The sequence below is a fragment of the Parasteatoda tepidariorum genome, chromosome 8 (assembly GCF_043381705.1).
Source record: "Parasteatoda tepidariorum isolate YZ-2023 chromosome 8, CAS_Ptep_4.0, whole genome shotgun sequence".
Lineage (NCBI taxonomy): Eukaryota > Metazoa > Arthropoda > Arachnida > Araneae > Theridiidae > Parasteatoda > Parasteatoda tepidariorum.
Genome location: NC_092211.1, coordinates 83287661 through 83306912, shown reverse-complemented (window position 1 = coordinate 83306912; position 19252 = coordinate 83287661). Strand labels below are relative to the sequence as shown.

General features: G+C 26.5%; 2 protein-coding genes across 4 annotated transcripts in view; both read right to left on the bottom strand.

The window, feature by feature from the left end:
• Positions 1–2654: 2654 nt before the first annotated feature.
• Positions 2655–19252, bottom strand: part of LOC107446864 (cathepsin L-like peptidase) — a 35326-nt gene continuing 18728 nt past the window's right edge. The window contains exons 1-9 of one of the 3 annotated variants that reach the window (XM_043055987.2): positions 11200–11236; positions 9547–9659; positions 8200–8349; positions 7020–7172; positions 6681–6804; positions 6448–6548; positions 5438–5601; positions 4332–4442; positions 2655–2944 (exon numbers count right to left, since the gene is read on the bottom strand). In XM_043055987.2, coding sequence (XP_042911921.1) covers positions 2845–2944; positions 4332–4442; positions 5438–5601; positions 6448–6548; positions 6681–6804; positions 7020–7172; positions 8200–8349; positions 9547–9642 — 999 coding nt within the window. In that variant the 5' untranslated portion in view covers positions 9643–9659; positions 11200–11236 and the 3' untranslated portion in view covers positions 2655–2844. Of the gene's footprint in view, positions 2945–4331; positions 4443–5437; positions 5602–6447; positions 6549–6680; positions 6805–7019; positions 7173–8199; positions 8350–9546; positions 9660–11199; positions 11237–19252 lie in introns of those variants that run through there. The other 2 variants (XM_071184298.1, XM_071184297.1) reach the window with 2 other exon arrangements.
• Positions 15668–19249, bottom strand: LOC107446865 (cathepsin L-like). Its single transcript, XM_043055988.2, has 4 exons — positions 19154–19249; positions 18177–18340; positions 17070–17180; positions 15668–15973 (listed from the first exon to the last, which is right to left on the bottom strand). Exons 1-4 carry the CDS (start codon positions 19247–19249, stop codon positions 15874–15876), a joined length of 471 nt encoding a protein of 156 aa, XP_042911922.1. The 3' UTR covers positions 15668–15873.

Here is a 19252-nt window from a genome sequence, read left to right as displayed (position 1 = left end):
TCCTTGCACTTGATGCTTGCGGCACAGAGATTTTATGTTAGGTTCCAGTTTGGTTAGCTTCAGTTTCAAGTCTCCCGGTTGTATTACATCCAGACGATTTCTTTTTTTCTACCAGTAAATCATTTACAGCACAAACTCCACATTCAGCTAAATATGAAGACGAAAACTGTAACTATAGTTTTCTTGCATATTTGGTTGAATTTGGGTACTTGATTTCCGTTTCCTCACAAAGCCATGCCATCACTCCTTTTAAATTAAATAAAGTTTTAGCTGACTCATCATTTTGCATTTCTGCGAGTTCTTCTCAGATCCCAACAAAGGCATGGGCATATGGGGCAGTTGCCCAGGGCCCCACATAAGAGGGGGCCCCAAATCGATTAGAAAGTTTATTTTAGGTTTCCTTCTTTAATGAGCTTTTTTTAAAACAAAATATCAGTACAGTGCAAAATCCGTCAGTTTCATATTAGCTTCTTCATTAATCTATCGTATGAACACAAAAAATCTATTTTTCGTAAATCCATGGCTTTCTAGCTCGGATTTCAGGTAAACTTCGCAATTACGGTGGACAAATTTGGCCAATCAAAAGACTGCATTTTTGCACATCACAAAAAAGGATAAAATACAGGCTTCTGCTTAGCTTAATTAAGCCATCGTAATTCCAAAAATTTAGCTGAATTCCACCCTAATGTCAGCAAGGATAAGAATTTTTTGCAGCTGGATGACAAAGTTAAAAATTAGAAAACTGCATTTGGCATGATGGACATAGAATTGTCAGAAAATCAAAAAAAATGGACAGAACGATATTTCGTCTGACCATTGGAGGGGAAGGGGGACTTAATAGCTTTTTTAAGATTTTAATCAATTTTTTTGCTGTATCTGTATAATGAGGTGAAAATTTAAATACCTCCATATAGTCCGGTTCTTTATTACTGAAGTAGTGAAGCAGAGGGGCGCCCCCAAAGAAGTCTGTTCCCCGGGCCTCAATCGGGTCCTGGTTCTCCTTGATATTGCATATTTGATATATCAGACAAATCCACTAACATTGACTGCATCATCTGAGTTTCAAAATCAATTTGTTTTAAATCAGAAAATCTTTCTTGTAATTCAGCTGATTGAATTTTCAGATAATCGACAATAACAAGTAAAGAGGTATCATTTACTTTACATTTTTGGAGCCAATGAAACTGTTCAAAGTTTTTGTCGTTAATATATTTCTGACATAACTCAATAAGGGTAATGAAACCAAAAATCTTCGCTTTTGCATCAACAAGAGTTTCATTGGTTCCTTGAAGTTGCTTACTTATTATATTTAGTTTTTCAATATAATAAGGCTAAATAACTCACAAATCCTTTACCATCGACTGTTAACAGATATAAAATTTCTGGTTTGTCGCTTAAAAAATCGCTAAGTCACATAATATTTATTGGCCGCAATTATTTAAGAATTTGCTTTTTTCCTTCAATTTCGCACCGAAATCTAGCATTGCATTTAAATGGCCCGGAGCAAAAGGGTTAAATACATGTCGAGTTCATGTTTGAATTGCCCCCATTAACAATCAAATTGCCCCCAGTGGGGCGTGGACCACACGTTGGGAAACACTGCTCTAAACCATCTCCATACCATTTGCATATTCTCTATACCATCAAAGTTTAGTTTCCGGGGATTGTTGTAAAGTATTATCATTTGTTATTAAATTCTGTTTTATAATAAAAAATAATATTTGTGAAACACCCATAATTGTTTTGAGCTTTTGTTTGAAAAGTACCAAAATTGCTTGAAACTTTTAAAAAATTTTAAATATTTAAATCAATTTTTTTTATTATATGCAAAATACGATTCACTATAAAATTATGAAAAAAACTCGTACTCGTTCACTACAAAATTATCCCTTATTTGAAGATATTTTCCTGTAATATTTATTCAGCATTCTTTCCTAATATTATTTTCTTTCATTTTGAAATTCTTAATTTTATTTACTATTCACAGTTAAAGTCTTTAAGTTAAAAGTTTTGCAACATTTATTAAAGAGATGTTTTGTAAAATAGTAAGTAAGTTATATTTACTTTTTAACAAGTTATATTTACTTTCATTATAAATTTTATGGGATGTGTGCAGCAAAATATACGGAATAACGGTTAAAAAAATTTTTAATAAGCTGTCAATGATAACTTTTCGCATTATTCTATTTTCCTTAGAGAAAAATATTTAAAGAGTTTTCATAATAATTAAAATTTAAAAATGAATTTCAGAGACAAATTTGTCAATGAAGTTGAAATGGGGAAAGATTAAAGCCTTGAAGTTTAAATTTCATGCCTGTCGAATCGGAAATTAAATCTGTGGATTCAAGAATAATACAACAAAAAAATTGCAATGCTTTAATGGAATAGTTATTAATTATGAAATAGCAATCTGTTCAAAGAAAACGACTGCGAAACTATAGCCGTTGTCTGCCTCGAACTCTCCAGTAGTTTTAAAAAAATTCTTTGTAAACCTGATAATGAGCCATTGGGAAAAAATTTGAAATAATCTAATAGCAGTCTAAGACTAGATCACCCGTGACTTTAAAGTCTTTTCAACCTTTTTTTAATTCCTAAATAAATAAGAAACCGTTTTTTTTTAAATTCAGTGTGCATTAATTCTTAAGAAATCAAAATTCTATTAAGAATGTACATTATTTTATTTTAAAACATACACAATGTTATTTTAACAATTATAAGATCTTTTTTCCAACTTTATCCTCAACAAATCAATTTGTCCTCCCTTTTTCTGTACATGCACAAAAATTAATTTCTAATTAGTGCAATACAAACAAACGTGCACAGTCATGTAAAGTTTATCACAGTTTAAACGAGTGGATAGCTGGCTTGTGTTGCAATTCCACATTGGTTGCCTTTGTTTCTGGACATTTTGATGTACCCTTGGATACCCCAAGTAGTTCCCCAACTGAAATATAAAGAAAAAAAATTTATTAAATATATATTAATTGAAATATACATTAAATTGAAACATAAAAAAGAAATATCTTTGAAAAATAGTTACAGAGTTAGAATTTGATACATATTTTTTCATGATACGAAAGCAAAGAATAAAACTTGATATATTTTGCCCAAAATAAAACCTAAGCAAAATAAGAAATTTAAATTCTTAATTAACACTTCAGTTTATGTCAGCTATGGCTCTAAAACATTGCATTAATTGCAATTTTTTAAAAAAATAAATATAATATCAATAGGTAAGTAAATTACACGATATCTTTGAGTAACGTATTTATTTATAAAGGAACTTATATGAAAACTTATACACTGAGAAAAAAAGTATAGTCAAAATTACCAGAATATAGTAAAATGTACCGTGTTTCTGGCTCTATGGAAGCACCAGAATTCTCTGCAATTTTCACGGAAGCGCTTGGTAATGATTTAGGTACAATTAACAATAAAATTTGACTTTATAACATATAATAAAATGTGATAAAATTTGGTAATTTTATCATGATACCTTAGAGCACGGCATAAAAACACTTATTTGACTAAATTTACTTTATAATTTGTATCTTTTTACTAAATGTGTGGTAAAAACTATAACTAGGTAAATCAAAATTTTCAGTAAACCGATACTATATGAACGGAAAAATTATCGAATGAATGGTTTAAATACCGTGTACTTTGGTTTTTATTACCGAAATGAGGGTTTTTTATACCAGAAATGTAATTACCATACAGTACGGTAATTTTTCCAGATTTTTTCTTTGTGTGCGCATAAGTAAACAGAATTGTTTATAAGCCCATCCAACTTTCTAATTATTGAAAACACTAATGGATTTATGATGAATATACTACTTTAAAAGTCAATTAAAATTAAGAAAAGGGATTCACGATAATTTAATGTTTTCTTATTTAATTATATATAATGTATAAAAATAGGAAGTAAATTTGGATTTATTTCTATTTTTCATATTTTAACATTACATGAACACGTCTGTACTATAAGTTTATTGTTCATACGTTGTTAATTAAATTTCCTTCTTATAAACAAAAGTAATCATACCAATATTAATTGCTTTAATTGTATATAATATATAAAAATAGGAAATAATTTGGATTTATTTCATTTTTAATAATTTAATATTACATGAACACCTTTGTACTATAAGTTTATTGCTCATACGCTGTTTGTTAAATTTCCTTCTTATAAGAAAAAGTAGTCATACCAATATTAATTGCTTACTAATTGCTTATTTTACTATTTATTTTAAAGTAATAGATAAATAAGTTTCGAGCTTATTTATGAATTATATTCTTGTATTTAAAAGAAGTTTCGAAGCTTTTATTACCTGTTCTTCACCAGCCAATAGTCTTGGCCATCTTCAGTTCCGTAACCAATAGCCAAAACACCGTGATCCAATTGAGAAGTGCTGCAGCTGGATTCATCGTAAATTCCATCTCTGGAACACAAATTAAAATTAATCACAAATTATTTAACAATTAAACAATGCAATTTCTGAAATTATTCATACAATATCAAAATTTAACAGTGACCTAACAATGATATAAACGTCGATATAAAGCCAATTGTTATCAAGAATTAACTGTTCTATTTATGCAATTTAAATGTAATTTATATTTATTGTGTGAGCCTATGGTCAAGATTTAGTACGACGCATAGATCATTTAGAAATAAAAATATTATGCTTTCTTTCGTGTCAAATAATGTCAATGGCTCAATATCAATCTTTAATCTTTTGTATCAATGAATAATTTTAGATTAAAAAATGTAGTATGCGCTTCAAATTTCTCTTCCGTATTTGAACCTTAGAGTTTTCCTCTTTTTTTTTCCATTAAAAGAACTAAAAAAATATTTTGTATACTATAACTATTTTCCTTAACTTATTACTTAATTTTTTTTAACATTCTATTCTTTTAAAAGTAAACCTAAAAATAAAGTATAATTGTATTTTAAAAATTTGCTTTTGCAATATAAAATTTAACGTAAAAAACTAATATTTCCCAAATTCGATTTTTTTTTAAAAATGTGCAAATTTAGACCATAGATTATTTAAAGACGCTTTTTTGTAAGCCGTAATATTCCGTTTTGAGGAAAGCAATTGCTTTCTAGGTGAAATTATAAATATTTTTAAACTTTCTCTGAAAACTAATTTGCTCATATTGCACGTGAATAAGTATTTTGAACTACTTGATATTGACTGTTTATAAAAATTTTAAAATTATGTAAAGAAAACAATAAATTCTATTGACGAAGAAAAAAATAATCAGACATAAAAATTAAATAGATTATTTTTTTCAGTACTTAAATTATTTTCGTTTAAAATCTAAAAAGATGCAAGTTGGCAATTTTAAGCTATTCCTTACTCTTTTGTTCAATTCAGTAATATGAAAAACAAAAATTTATTTAAAATAATAACATTTATTCTATACGTACTGATAGAGCTGGAAGCTAAAGTTGCTTGCATCAATGGCTACAGAAACTGGTCCTACGGTGGCAACAGCCTTTTTAAGAGCGTTCTCATCTCCGGTAGGAATATCAACATATCCAGTAACAGTTGCTCCAACATTGGTTTTCTTGAAAAGACATTTGGGACCATCCTAAAGAATAAATAAGTAAATTTATAAATGCCTAAGTCCCATTTTTTAACATTTTTTTTCAGAAATTTAGAATAGCTGTCTTTGCATCAACCGAAAACTTTAAAAGGAAACCTGTCTATGTATTACTTTAATTATAAAAGTCCAAAAATTTGAAAAGTAATACAAGGCTTTGTCCACAAAAAAGAAAAATAATGAGTGATGAATTTATAAAAGTTATATTCTTGAAATTATATATACTAAAATATTTTCGAAAAGCAAATTAATTTATTTATGAAAAATTATTAATTTTGCTTAGGATATTGTAAAAATCTACGTTAAGTCAAGCTTGAAAATCAAAACGTCTACATTCCATTCGCACACTTCATTCTTTCTACATTAAATGAAATATAAAAAGAAAAAAATATATTAAATTAATTCATCAAGAAAATGTAACTCCCATGAATCTATGATACTTTTTAGAGCAGATCCTACCTTGTTTCAAATAGCGTAAAAACGTAAAATATATTTTTACCGTAAAATATATCCTAATTTTTATCGTAGTATGTATTTAGTTAGAGTAATTCAATGAATTACTGTCAAAATTACGATATATCAGCATTTTTGTTCCGTAACATGTGCATAAGAGGATTTTGCGATAAAAAAAATACCGGCAAACTGAATGCCGATACTTTTTACCGTAATTATTCGTAAAGTTAAGTAGTGAGCTCAAGCAAATATAAGCATTTACAATTAGTGCTTTTTTTTTTTTTTTTTTGCTTATGACATTACACATTGAATATCGTTTCAACAGCTTTAAACTAATACTGTTTAGGTGCTTTTTTCTTACAAATTGAAGAGAAGTTTTACCTCAGCTGTGTATGGGTAGGATGCTTCAGTGTCAATTCCTTTGTTCTGTTTGATGTATTGGAAAGCTGAATCCATAAGACCTCCTTCACAGCCCATGTTACCTTAAAGAAAATAAAGCAAAACATTAATTTTCATTTTCTGATCAAAATGCATTTATAGCCAAATTTATTGTATGCTTATTTACTTTATATTTAAATAAACATGAATTTTTTTGCAAATTTTAATGCACTTACCTTCTGGTTGAGAGCAATCTACGAGGTTCTGTTCGCTGAGGGAAACCAAATTTCCGGTCTTCTTTTTGTGCTGCCCTTCAAGAGATCCGGTGGTAGAGAAAGCCCAGCAAGAACCACATTGTTGCTATTAAATAAAAATCTCTAAATTAGTAATTCTTGTGTTAAATATGATGATAGTTTCTTGATTTGGCTATCACTTTCCATTTAGTAAATAATGATAAAGGTAATTTCAAAACTTAACTTTATATGTTGTTGCAAAAATGCAACATTTTGTTTTTATTGAAATTAAGCAAAATGAAACAGCTGGAAAAAAATTTGAGAAAAGATATAATTTTGTACCTGGTTTTTGATTGGAGTGACCAATCCTTGTTTCCTCCAATCGACAGTGTCGGGAATGTGAACGTTAGAGGGTTCTACCCAGGCACTTCCTTCCCCGCTTCGGAGACCGCTGCTTTTAAATCCGTTAAAGTGCCTCACAAATTCTTCGTGACTCTGAAGTAAGAAATTTAAGGATACCAAAATTAAGATCAAAACGTTTACTTGGTGTAATGTATAAATTAAATAATACATTGAGGACGTTTAATTTGTGTAAAGTATAAACTTAATAAGTTTAAAACTCTTAATTTGTGTAATGTTCATAAATAAAAAGTTGTAAAGGTTTGATTTGTGCAATGCATAAATTAAATAATAAGTTGAAAACGTTTAATTTGTGTAATGTGCAAACTGAATAAGTATAAAATGTTTAACCAGTATAATGTGTATAAATAATAAGTTGAAAGCATTTTAATTGTGCAATGTGTTCACTAAAAAATATACTGAAAACGTTTAATTTGTATAATATTTAAATTCAGAAAGCTTCAAAATATTTAATTTGTAAAATGCGTATAAATAATGCGTTTTTAATGTATTTTCGTATGTGATATTACTAAAGATTGGATTTTAAAGAATGTTTAAAAAACATGGTACTCATTACAAGGTTAATATTCGATAGTTATTACAAGTTTATGCTTGGAATGTAGTTTTAATTTTATTGAAATTATCAAACAATGCTAGTATTCTTTCACATAAAGTATAAATTTTGTAAATATTGATTAAAACTTATTATAACTGACAGGAAAATTCCAGTTTTGACGAAACTTTTAATCAAGATGACTTTCACTTGAATTTAAAATCTTAAATCAGTTTGAGTTTTTAAAGTAACATTATAGTATTGCAATTAAATAGTTTCATTTTCATCTTAAAGAAGGTTAAACTAGAGCTCGTTCTTATTGGGAAAAATACATGATTATAAATTATTACACTTTTTTTTAAGTAGTTTTACGAACAGGTTTTAAAAAAGAAAGTACCACGTGTTTCTGTTAAAACTAGCTGACTCAATCACTTTTGGAATTATCTGTTTTTTAATATTAAGTAAATTACATGTCTATAATTTAGCATATATGACGGAGTGTATGTTAAGTATGTCAAACCCTGTAATTATATATAAAACATATATTTCAAAAATTCTATGAAAACTTACCATGTCTGCGTATTCATTAATGCCTTTTCTGTAAGAATGAATACCCAAATCAGCTTGAAGGTTGTGTTTTATGATATCTGTGACAGCTCTTTCCCAAACAAGACGTCTTGAAAACTCTTCTCCGCTACCATAGTTTTTTCCATAGATTCTCTATGGAAATATGTCACATTATAACAACTTCGAAAGTAAATTCTGCTAAGGATCACATTTTTTTAAAAATAAAGTATAACTTTTATGAAAAAGCCATATTTTTTTTGATTGAGCTATATTATTTTTTTATAAATGTCTTGTTCTTAATGTCTAATTGTACACATGAGCTATGTATGTGCTAATCTATGTATGTGTACAATTTCATTTACGACTTCATCTTATGCAATGAACAAACTTTTTTTTTTTTAAAAATTTAGATAGCTTTAAAATATATATAAATACCTCATGAATGTTAAAAAGGTTTAAAATATATTAAATAGAGAAATGAGTTAATATTATAGATAACAGAAAAATAAGTTAATGTTGTTGTTGTTGCTGTTTTCGTGTCCATGGATCTTTAGATCATATCAAAGGTCTGGACCATTGCATGCCGCCAGCTTCAGTTCCTCTTGACTGTAGAAAATAGCTCTCAGATTGTCCTCATTTGGCACCCATCCCAATAAATAAGTTAATATGATAGAATAAATAATATAATAGAGTAATGAGGTAAATAGAATTAAATGTTATGCAAAAACTTTTTTAAATGTAGAACAGTCGAGACTAATCAGAACGGATTAATGGATCAGATATAGTATTTAAAATTAAGTGAATATTGTTCAATTTTATTAATTATATTTATTAATATATTATTTATACAATTTTAAAAAAAACAGTTTGTGAACTTTTATTCCAAATTTTTCGAGCAACAAATTAAATATTAATAATATTAATAAAAAAATTTTGCTTTGTGTTAATAGGACAAATTTAATATTTAATAGCAACAAAAAATTCTTAGCTGCTGTTAAAGTTGCAATTTAATTTCATGTCAAAGTTATAATTTAACATAAAAATTCTGACATGTTTTTTTTTGCACACTATATAAATATCAAATAATTATTTTTGAACTTCCTTATCAAACTCCTATGCCTTAAAGTGACTGACCAAATTATAATTGTTTTGAAACGCTTTTAAGCATATTTATTACAACTATCATTTTTTGGTTTTTACGAATGACCATTGGATTATGCAATCCTCGCTGATATTATTTTTGCATTATTACATTATAGAATTTAGAATAACTAATCAAAACACAAATAATTTCAACACATTATTATTACTCTTTATTCACCTCGATTGACGTTAGTTAAAGTAGCTTACCTTGAAATTTTCCCAATGTTCATTCAATTGAGGATTGTAAGGAAATTTTAGTGCTGTAGCAACAGCAATAAAAGCAAAAATTGCCAAGTACTTCATCGTAATCCAAAATAATACTGAAAAATAATAATAAATAATTTAACATTCACTTAAGCTCAAAATGTACATTTAAAACAATAATATTTATTAAACACGATTTATGTTATTTTATTATCAATAAATAAAAAAGGTAAACCTTTAAGTAACCGATTAAATATTTGAAATACTTTAGTGAGCATGCATTAGATTTTATCTTACGAGAAAAATAAATTAATTAATATTTTTTCATTTAACTACGAATTGTAAGCAAATTAAATCCCTATTTTTTATATTCATTGATTAAATTGTTATAAAAGCTTCAGTAAAAATTTATTTTTCCATACAATTATAGACTAGTTGTTTTTTAGTTAATTTACAAGATTAAATACGTTTAAATATCAAATAATTAAACTAGCAAGTTTATTAGATTAAAATATATTACTTTGTAAATAAATATTAACAATTCGGAGGAATTGTTTTTTTAAGTTGCATGATATCATGCAACACTTTTTCAAATGCTACTTTATAGGCATTGTTGAATAATTAATTCTTATTTTCTTATATTAGTTTTCATTTTTATTATTTAAAAGCATCTCATATCTATTGAACGAATTTAGATATAATGCAACACTTTTTCAAATGCTACTTTAATGGGCATTGTTGAATAATTAATTCTTATTTTCTTATATTAGCTTTTATTTTTATTATTTAAGAACATCTCATATCTACTGAACGAAATTAGATATAATACAACACTTTTTCAAATGCTACTTTAATAGACATTGTTGAATAATTAATTCTCCTTTTCTTACAATAGTTTTTATTTTAATTATTTAAGAGCATCTCATATCTACCGAACGAAATTAGATATAATACAACACTTTTTCAAATGCTACTTTAATAGGCATTGTTGAATAATTAATTCTTATTTTCTTATATTAAGTTTTATTTTTATTATTTAAGAGCATCTCATATCTACTGAATGAAATTAGATACAAATCATTTTCAGAAACAAGTTTTCAAATCGAGGCTGAAACATTGCTTTAGTAAATATATTCTAAAATAGCAAATAGACTATAACAATTTAGTTTTATTATTATTAGCCTTATTTTATATTCGTTACAAATCTCATAATTAGTATTTTACTCAAAAATTTATTACATAAACAATTTTGCTAACTAAAAATGTTAAAAACTTATTACATATAATCTAAGTTATAATTTCACGTTAAGTTTATTACATGAATTTTAAACTTTATTCCTCATACTTAAAACTTTATTAGCTTATGTTATTATGATGATAATTAGTTTTATTAGCCAATGATTGAAACTTGTTCTGTTATGGATATAAAAAACATATTTAAAAGAATCAGAATAAAAATAATTCGTTTTGGAAAATAAAATTTATATTTCAGCGCAGCTTAGATAGTTTGATGATTGATTAATATTTTTGAATACACTTTTCGATACCAGCAAATAGAATGTTGAAATCAATCTCTGAATGTTATAAGTCGATTGCTTTAAAATGAAGAGAACAACAAAAGTATTATAAAAATGAATAATAAAAAGTAATGCTTACGCTAATGCTTTATTTGAACGGAACCTTTTGCTTGTGGATGCTACTTGAATTTAATTCCTCATATTTATACCTGTTTTATCAGGGATAAATTTTAGTAAAACCATAAGACTCTTTCTTGTTTTATCTAAATCAGTTGATATAATTTTCAGATATCAATGCATTTATCAATCATGAATTCCATTTAAAAATATTACTCTGAAACGTGACTAGGTGTGTAGTGATTTTAAAATGAGAAGTAATGTAAAATTGTTAAAAATTGAAAAACAAATGCTTAAGCTTATCACATTCAACATATGATTCTTTTTAAGCGCGTGATATATTGCGCTTTACCACGGTTTTAAGGGGTTTAGGAGATTTTGATCTCGTGGAGAAAGAAAATATGAATAACTTTTTTGTCTTGATCTAAAATAAAACTTAGTTTTCTGAATTTTTAATAAGAGTTAATATGAGCACAGATATTATTCCAATGCAAACTTTTTGAAAAATACTTCAAAAAAATTTCATAATTTTATTTTCTTCACAGCTAAAACTCGATAAAAAGAGCTAAATACTATGGCGCTTTATATTAAGATATTATGTTTTAAAAATCATGTTAATGACTAAAAAAGAGTTTCGATCGGCAGTCAAATATGTTTTTAAACCATAGAAGCAAAAAACTGAGAAATAAAAAGAATTTCTTAAAAGAAGTTATATTGTTTTACGGAGTTTCGTGAAAAAAGTAATAAAAATAAATATATAATTAAATTTCACAGTAATATTTATTTAATTAGAGTGATTTATTGATTTTAAAGTAATTATTACTGGTACAATTGCAGTATATCAGCCTTTTTGTTCTATGAGATGGTTCATTAAAAATGGATTTTTTACAGTAATTTGATCCGAAATTTTTTACTTTGTTTTACCTCACCGATGTGTTATGAACCTCATAATTTCTTTTAACCTCTTAAAGATTTCAACACAGAACGAAGCATAACACATATCTGCATTAAATAAATAACACTTTAAATCGTATAATCAAACTTTAATCACATTTAATTTTTAATTTTGTTTGCGGCATTAGAGAAGCCTTTTACGATAGATTTTATACAGTTTAATGTTTTTTGAACGTGTTTTCCAAGCAAAGTCGTATGGTAAAGAATCAATGAATAAATTCTAAGACGTACAAAGAAACGAACGAATTTGAACAAACGAAGAAAATTATAAAAATTATTTCTTCTTAGTATTTTAAAAAGATTTTTGGGAGTTAAAACTGCACACTTTAAAATAATAACACAGTTTCAAAATATATGAATAATCTTTGTACACTAAATTGATAATATTGTTATGAAATTTGAAAAAATATTACTCACAAAAATACGTTACATCAGAAGTAACTTTACACTTAAAGATACTTACAGATTTTTAATTCTTCTACTCGATAAGTTTAGTTTCTAAAAAACTAACATTTTTATCACCAGTTTCATTAATCATAAGTTGAGTTAAACAGTTTATTTGTATTAAATGAACATTTTCTGCTATTGATAATAAGATGAAAAGCAAAAATGGATAATATTTATTGTTGCACCACGTTGGTCGTTGCACCACGTCTCTTAACTTTCTTTAACGATTCTTTGATTTTTTAAGTTTCGTATTGCTTCATTGTAAAAGTCAGCATATAGACTCATTAAATATAATTAAAAACTGTTTTATGAAACTATTTTTAGTTAAAAATTCTTTTTCTACTAAACTTATAAATTTATTTAATATTAAAAAATAGGTATTTTAAAATAGTAACTGAGCTTTACACAGTTAAGATTTCCTTCTGAAACTACGGTAAAATAACAGGCAACACTCTGTCCATCTACTTAACCTTAATGTTACGGTAAATTATGGTATGGAACTTTTCTTACCTTTACGGTTTTAAAACCGTTTATAACTAGTTCAGTTTTTAAAAAAAACATAAGTGCAAAACTATGCAGTTACGGCTTCTTAACTATTTACAACTAGCATAGTTTCAAAACCGTAAAAAAGAAATTCAACAGGGCATTACAGTTCGAGGACATTAAGGTTATTATGCAGCTTTATGGTTCTGTCATCTAGGAGTGAATAAGAGTATCGTATTCTGATATCCCAGGGTCACAAATTAGGGGGGAAGAGGAGTGCAGGACACTGGAAACTTTTCGTGTGTGAAAGAGAATGGAAGAAATATTGAGGCTTCAACGCTGGGAACCCCTATTCTGTCGGTCATGAGATTGACCAATTAACCCTCTCGGCTATAATATTACCCAGATGCAAAGAACTGAGTGTCTTTATTAGGTGGGCCTAGTTGATGTGGTAAAATTCTGATATTCTAACCCTATTAGATAAAAGGACTTTATAAATGGTTTATGAAGTTAGCAGTTTGAATACCTTTTTTTATGGTTACTTGACTGTTTTGTTTGAGCGTGGTAATAAAATAAATTAAAATAAATTTTTATTTATCTACTTTTTCTGAAAAATTTCTAAGACTGTAGAAGCCCTACTTAGTATTTTACTTCTCAATTAAACATGTAACTTTCTAAATACTAACATCTAATAAAGAAATAAAAATATTTAATGTTGTAAAATAATTTAGCAAGCTTTTTTTGTACACAATACTTTTAATGATACTTTAAATAGGAACACAAAAACTTAACAAAACTAGTTCTTTATACACTACCCTACAACTACGGAAGATACATTTTCAGTTTTTCACAATTTTATAAATTTTTCTAGAAATACTACAAATTATATTTTGTAACTTTGAGGTGTTTATTTCACGTGATTTTTCATACTTTGCAATAAGACTTAAAGTTTTAAGAGGTTTTGAAAACCTACAATAAATTACGAAATAAAACAAGCATTTTTGAACACCCTGTCCCAGAAAATCAAGCAAAACCCTTTTAACTTGTATCAATTACTTTAGTTGTTATTTTTAATAACCCTAGAGTAAATATGAATAAGAATATAGAGATTTTTACAGAAAGTTAATTTTTTTGTTTTAAGTTTCTTTGCAATAACTTCATAAATATTCAATAGAATTAAACAAAATTTAAATTTAGTTATAAAAATGTCGATTTAAAATTTTGAAAAATTCCTTTAAAAACTACGCAAGATAAGAGTATATAAGCTGGAAAAATTTAATAACGTTTTTTTATAATTTTGTAGGGCAATTTTCATATTTGGCCACTAATGATTAAAGCTTTATTTGAATATCTTAAAAATTTAAAAAGAGTCAAGCAATTTTCTAATTAGTTTTTGTACATTTTAAGAGAAAGCTCAGCGATAAGGGGATATCTACAAACTTCATCTTACACTATAAAACAAGATTTATTAAAAATGAGACCCGCATTCTGGAGGATCATCTCCCATAAAAGTATGTTTTTTTTTGTATATTTTTTTCTCGATACCATCTCCATACCATCCCCATTCCATTTGCATATTCTCTATACCAAGTAGTTTAGTTTCCGGCGATAATTGTAAAGTATTATAATTTGTTATTAAATTTTATCTTATGATACAAAATAAAATTTGTGGAACACCCTTGAATGTTTTGAGCTTTCGTTTGAAAAGTTCAAAAATTGCTTCAAACTTTTTAAATTTTTAAGATATTTAAATCAAATTTCTTTTTTATATGCCAAATACGATCCACTATAAAATTACGAAAAAAAACTCGTACTCGATCTCTACAAAATTATCCCTCATTTGAATATATTTTCCTGTAATATTTATTCAGCATTCTTTCCTGATATTATTTTCTTTTATTTTAAAATTCCTAATTTTATTTACTACTCATAGTTAAAGTTTATAAGTTAAAAGTTTTGCAACATTTATTAAGACGATGTTTATTTAAATGGTAAATAAGTTATATTTACTTTTTAGCAAGTTATATTTACTTTCATTATAAATTTTATAGGAAGTATGCAACAAAATATACAGAATAACGGTAATGAAAATGTAAATAAGCATTCAATGTTAACTTTTCACATTATTCAATTTTCCTTAGAGAAAAATATTTCAAGAGTTTTCATAATAATTAAAATTTAAAAAGAAATTTCAAAAACAAATTTGTCAATGAAGTTGCAATGGTGAAAGATTAAACCCTTGAAGTTTAAATTGTATACCAGTCGAATCGGAAATTAAATCTGTGGAACCAAGAATAATACAACAACAAAATTGGAATGTTTTAATGGCAGAATTATTAATTATAAAATAAAAATCTGTTTAGAGAAAATGACTGCGAAACTATAGCCGTTGTCTGCCTCGAACTCTCCTGTAGTTTTAAAAAAATTCTTTGTAAACCCGATAATGAGCTACTGGGAAAAAATTTGAAATAATCTAACAGCAGTCTAAGTCTAGATCACCCGTGACATAAAAGACTTTTCAAACTGTTTTTAATCCCTAAATAAATTACAAACAGCTTTTTTTTAAGAAATTCAGTGTGTATTAATTCTTTAGAAAACAACATTCATTTAAGAACATAAAATATTTTATTTTAAAACATACACAATATTATTTTAACAATTATAAGATCTTTTTTCCAACTTTTTCTTCATCAAATCAATCTCTCATCCCTTTTTCTGCACATACAAAAATTAATTACAACGACAATACAAACAAACAATGCACAATACAAGCAAACAATTCCGTGTAAAGTCATGTAAAGTTTATCACAGTTTAAACGAGTGGGTAGCTGGCTTGTGTTGCAATTCCGCATTGGTTGCCTTTGTTTCTGGACATTTTGATGTACCCTTGGATACCCCAAGTAGTTCCCCAACTGAAATATGAAAAAGAAAATATTATTAAATATATATAAATTGAAATATATATTAAATTGAAACATAAGAAAGAAATATCTATGAAAAATAGTTACAGAGTTAGAATTTGATACATATTTTTTTATAATACGAAAATAAAGAATAAAACTTGATATATTTTGCACAAAATAAAACCTAAGCAAAATAAGAAATTAAAATTTTTAATTAACACTTTAGATATGCCTTTAAAACATTGCATTAATTGCAATTTTTTTTAAAAAATAAATATAGTATCAAAAGGTAAGTAAATTATACTACATCTTTGAATAATGTATTTATTTATAAAGAAACTTATGTGAAAATTTATACACTGAGAAAAAGGGTATGGTCAAAATTACCAGAATATAGTAAAATTTACCGTGTTTCTGGCTCTATGGGAACACCAAACTGCTTTGCAGTTTTCACGGAAGCGCTTGGTAATGATTTAGGTAAAATTAATAAGAAAATTTGTATAAATATATAATAAAATGTGGTAAAATTTGGTAATTTTGTCATGATACTCTCAGAGCATGGCGTAAAAACCATTTATTTGGCTAAATTTACTTTTCAATTTGTATCTTTTCACTAAATGTGTGGTAATAAAAACTATAACTATGTAAATCAAAATTTCCAGTAAACCGATACTACATGAACGGAATTATTATATAATGAATGGTTTAAATACCGTGTACTTTGGTTTTTATTACCGAAATGATGTTTTTTTTGTACTAGAAATTGGATTGTTTATAAGCCCATCTAACTTTTTAATTAATAAAAACACTAATGGATTTATGTTGAATATACTTTTTCAAATATCAAATAAAATTAAGGAAAGAGATATAATTTGGATATTTTTCATTTGTAATATTTTAACATTACGTGAACAGTATTATACGTTTATTGTTCATACGTTACTAGTTAAATTTCCCTCTTATAATCAAAAGTCCTTCATACAAATATTAATTGCTTACTAATTACTTATTTTACTATTCATTTTAAAGTAATAGATAAATAAGTTTCGAACTTATTTATAATTTTTATTCTTATATTTAAAAGAAGTTTTGAAACTTTTATTACCTGTTCTTCACCAGCCAATAGTCCTGTCCATCTTCAGTTCCGTAACCAATAGCCAAAACACCGTGATCCAATTGAGAAGTGCTGCAGCTGGATTCATCATAAATTCCATCTCTGGAACACAAATTAAAATTAACCACTAAATTATTTAACCATTAAGCAATGCGATTTCTGAAATTATTTATAAAATTGCAAAATTTAACAGTAACCTAACACTGGTACAAACTTAGATATAAATCCAATTAGTATCAAGAATTAACTGTTCTATTTATACAATTTAAATGTAATTTACGTTTATTGTGTGAGACTATGCTTATGATTTAGTTGGACGCATAGATAATTTAGAAATAAAAATATTATGCTTTCTTTGGAATCAAAGAATGCTAATGACTCAATATTAATCATTAATCTTTTGTATCAATGAACAATTTTAAATTAAAAAATGTAGTATGCATTTCAAATTTTTCTAATGTATTTGAACCTTAGAGTTTTCATCTTTTTTTCCTTTGAGAGAACTAGAAAAATATTTTGTATACTATACTATATGCCTTGATTTATCACTTAATTTTTTTTATTATCATTTTATTCTCTTAAAAGTAAACCTAAAAATAAAGTATAATTGTATTTTAAAAATTTGCTTTTGCAATATAAAATTTCCCGTGAAAAACCAAAATTTCTCAAATACAGTTTTTTTTAAAAATGTGCAATTTTAGATCAAAGATTATTTAAAGACGCTTTGTTGTAAGTCGCAATATTTATTTTTTTGATAAAAGTAATTTCTTTCTAAGTGAAATTATAAATATTTTTGAGCTTTCTCTGAAAACTAACTTGCTCATATTACAAGTGAAAAATATTTTGAACAATTTGATATTGACTGTTTGCAAAGATTTTAAAATTATGTAAAGGAGACAATTAATTCTATCAACGAAAAGAAAATAATCAGACATAAAAATTAAATAAATTATTTTTTTAGTACCTAAATTATTTTTCGTTTAAAATCTAAAAAGATTCAAGGTGACAATTTTAACCTTTTCCTTCTTCTTTTTTTCAATAGAGTAATACGAAAAATAGAAATTTATTTTAAAATAATAACATTTATTCTATACGTACTGATAGAGCTGGAAGCTAAAGTTGCTTGCATCAATGGCTACAGAAACGGGTCCAACGGTGGCAACAGCTGTTTTAAGAGCGTTCTCATCTCCGGTAGGAATATCAACATATCCAGTAACAGTTGCTCCAACATTGGTTTTCTTGAAAAGACATTTGGGACCATCCTAAAAAATAAATACGTAAATTTATACATGCCTAAATCACATTTTTTAACATTATTTTAGAAATTTGTGATAGCTGTCCTTGCATCAACCGAAAATTTAAAAAAAATCCTGTCTAAATATTACTATAATTATAAAAAGTCCAAAAATTTGAAAAGCAATACAACGTTTTGTCCACGAAAAAAAAATATAATAAGTTATGAATTTATAAAAGTTATATTTTTTAAATTATATTTATTAAAATATTTTCGAAATGCAAATTAATTTATTTTATAAAATTATGAATTTTGTTCAGGATATTGTAAATCTACTTTGAGTCGAATACAAAACGTCTACATTCCAATCGAGTACTTCATTCTTTCTACAATAAATAAAATATAAAGAGAAAAAAATATACGTAATTAACTCACAAAGAAAATGTAACTCCCATGAACCTATGATACTTCTTAAAACAGATACTACCTTGTTTTAAATAGCGTAAAAACGTAAAATCAATTTTTACCGTAAAATATATCATGATTTTTATCGTAGTAATTAATTAGTTAGAGTAATTCAATGAATTACTGTAAAAATTAAGATATATAAAAAATTTTGCTCCTTAACAGAAGGGCATTTTGCAGTAAAAAAATGCCGGCAACCTGAATGCCGATGCTTTTTACCGTAATTCGTAAAGTTAAATAGTAGGCACTAACAAATACAAGCATTTACAATTAGTGCTTTTTTTTTGCTTATGGCATTATACAGTGAATATCGTTTCAACAGCTTCAAAATAATACTGTTTAGGTGCTTTTTTTACAAATTGAAGAGAAGTTTTACCTCAGCTGTGTATGGGTAGGATGCTTCAGTATCGATTCCTTTGTTCTGCTTGATGTATTGGAAAGCTGAGTCCATAAGACCTCCTTCACAGCCCATGTT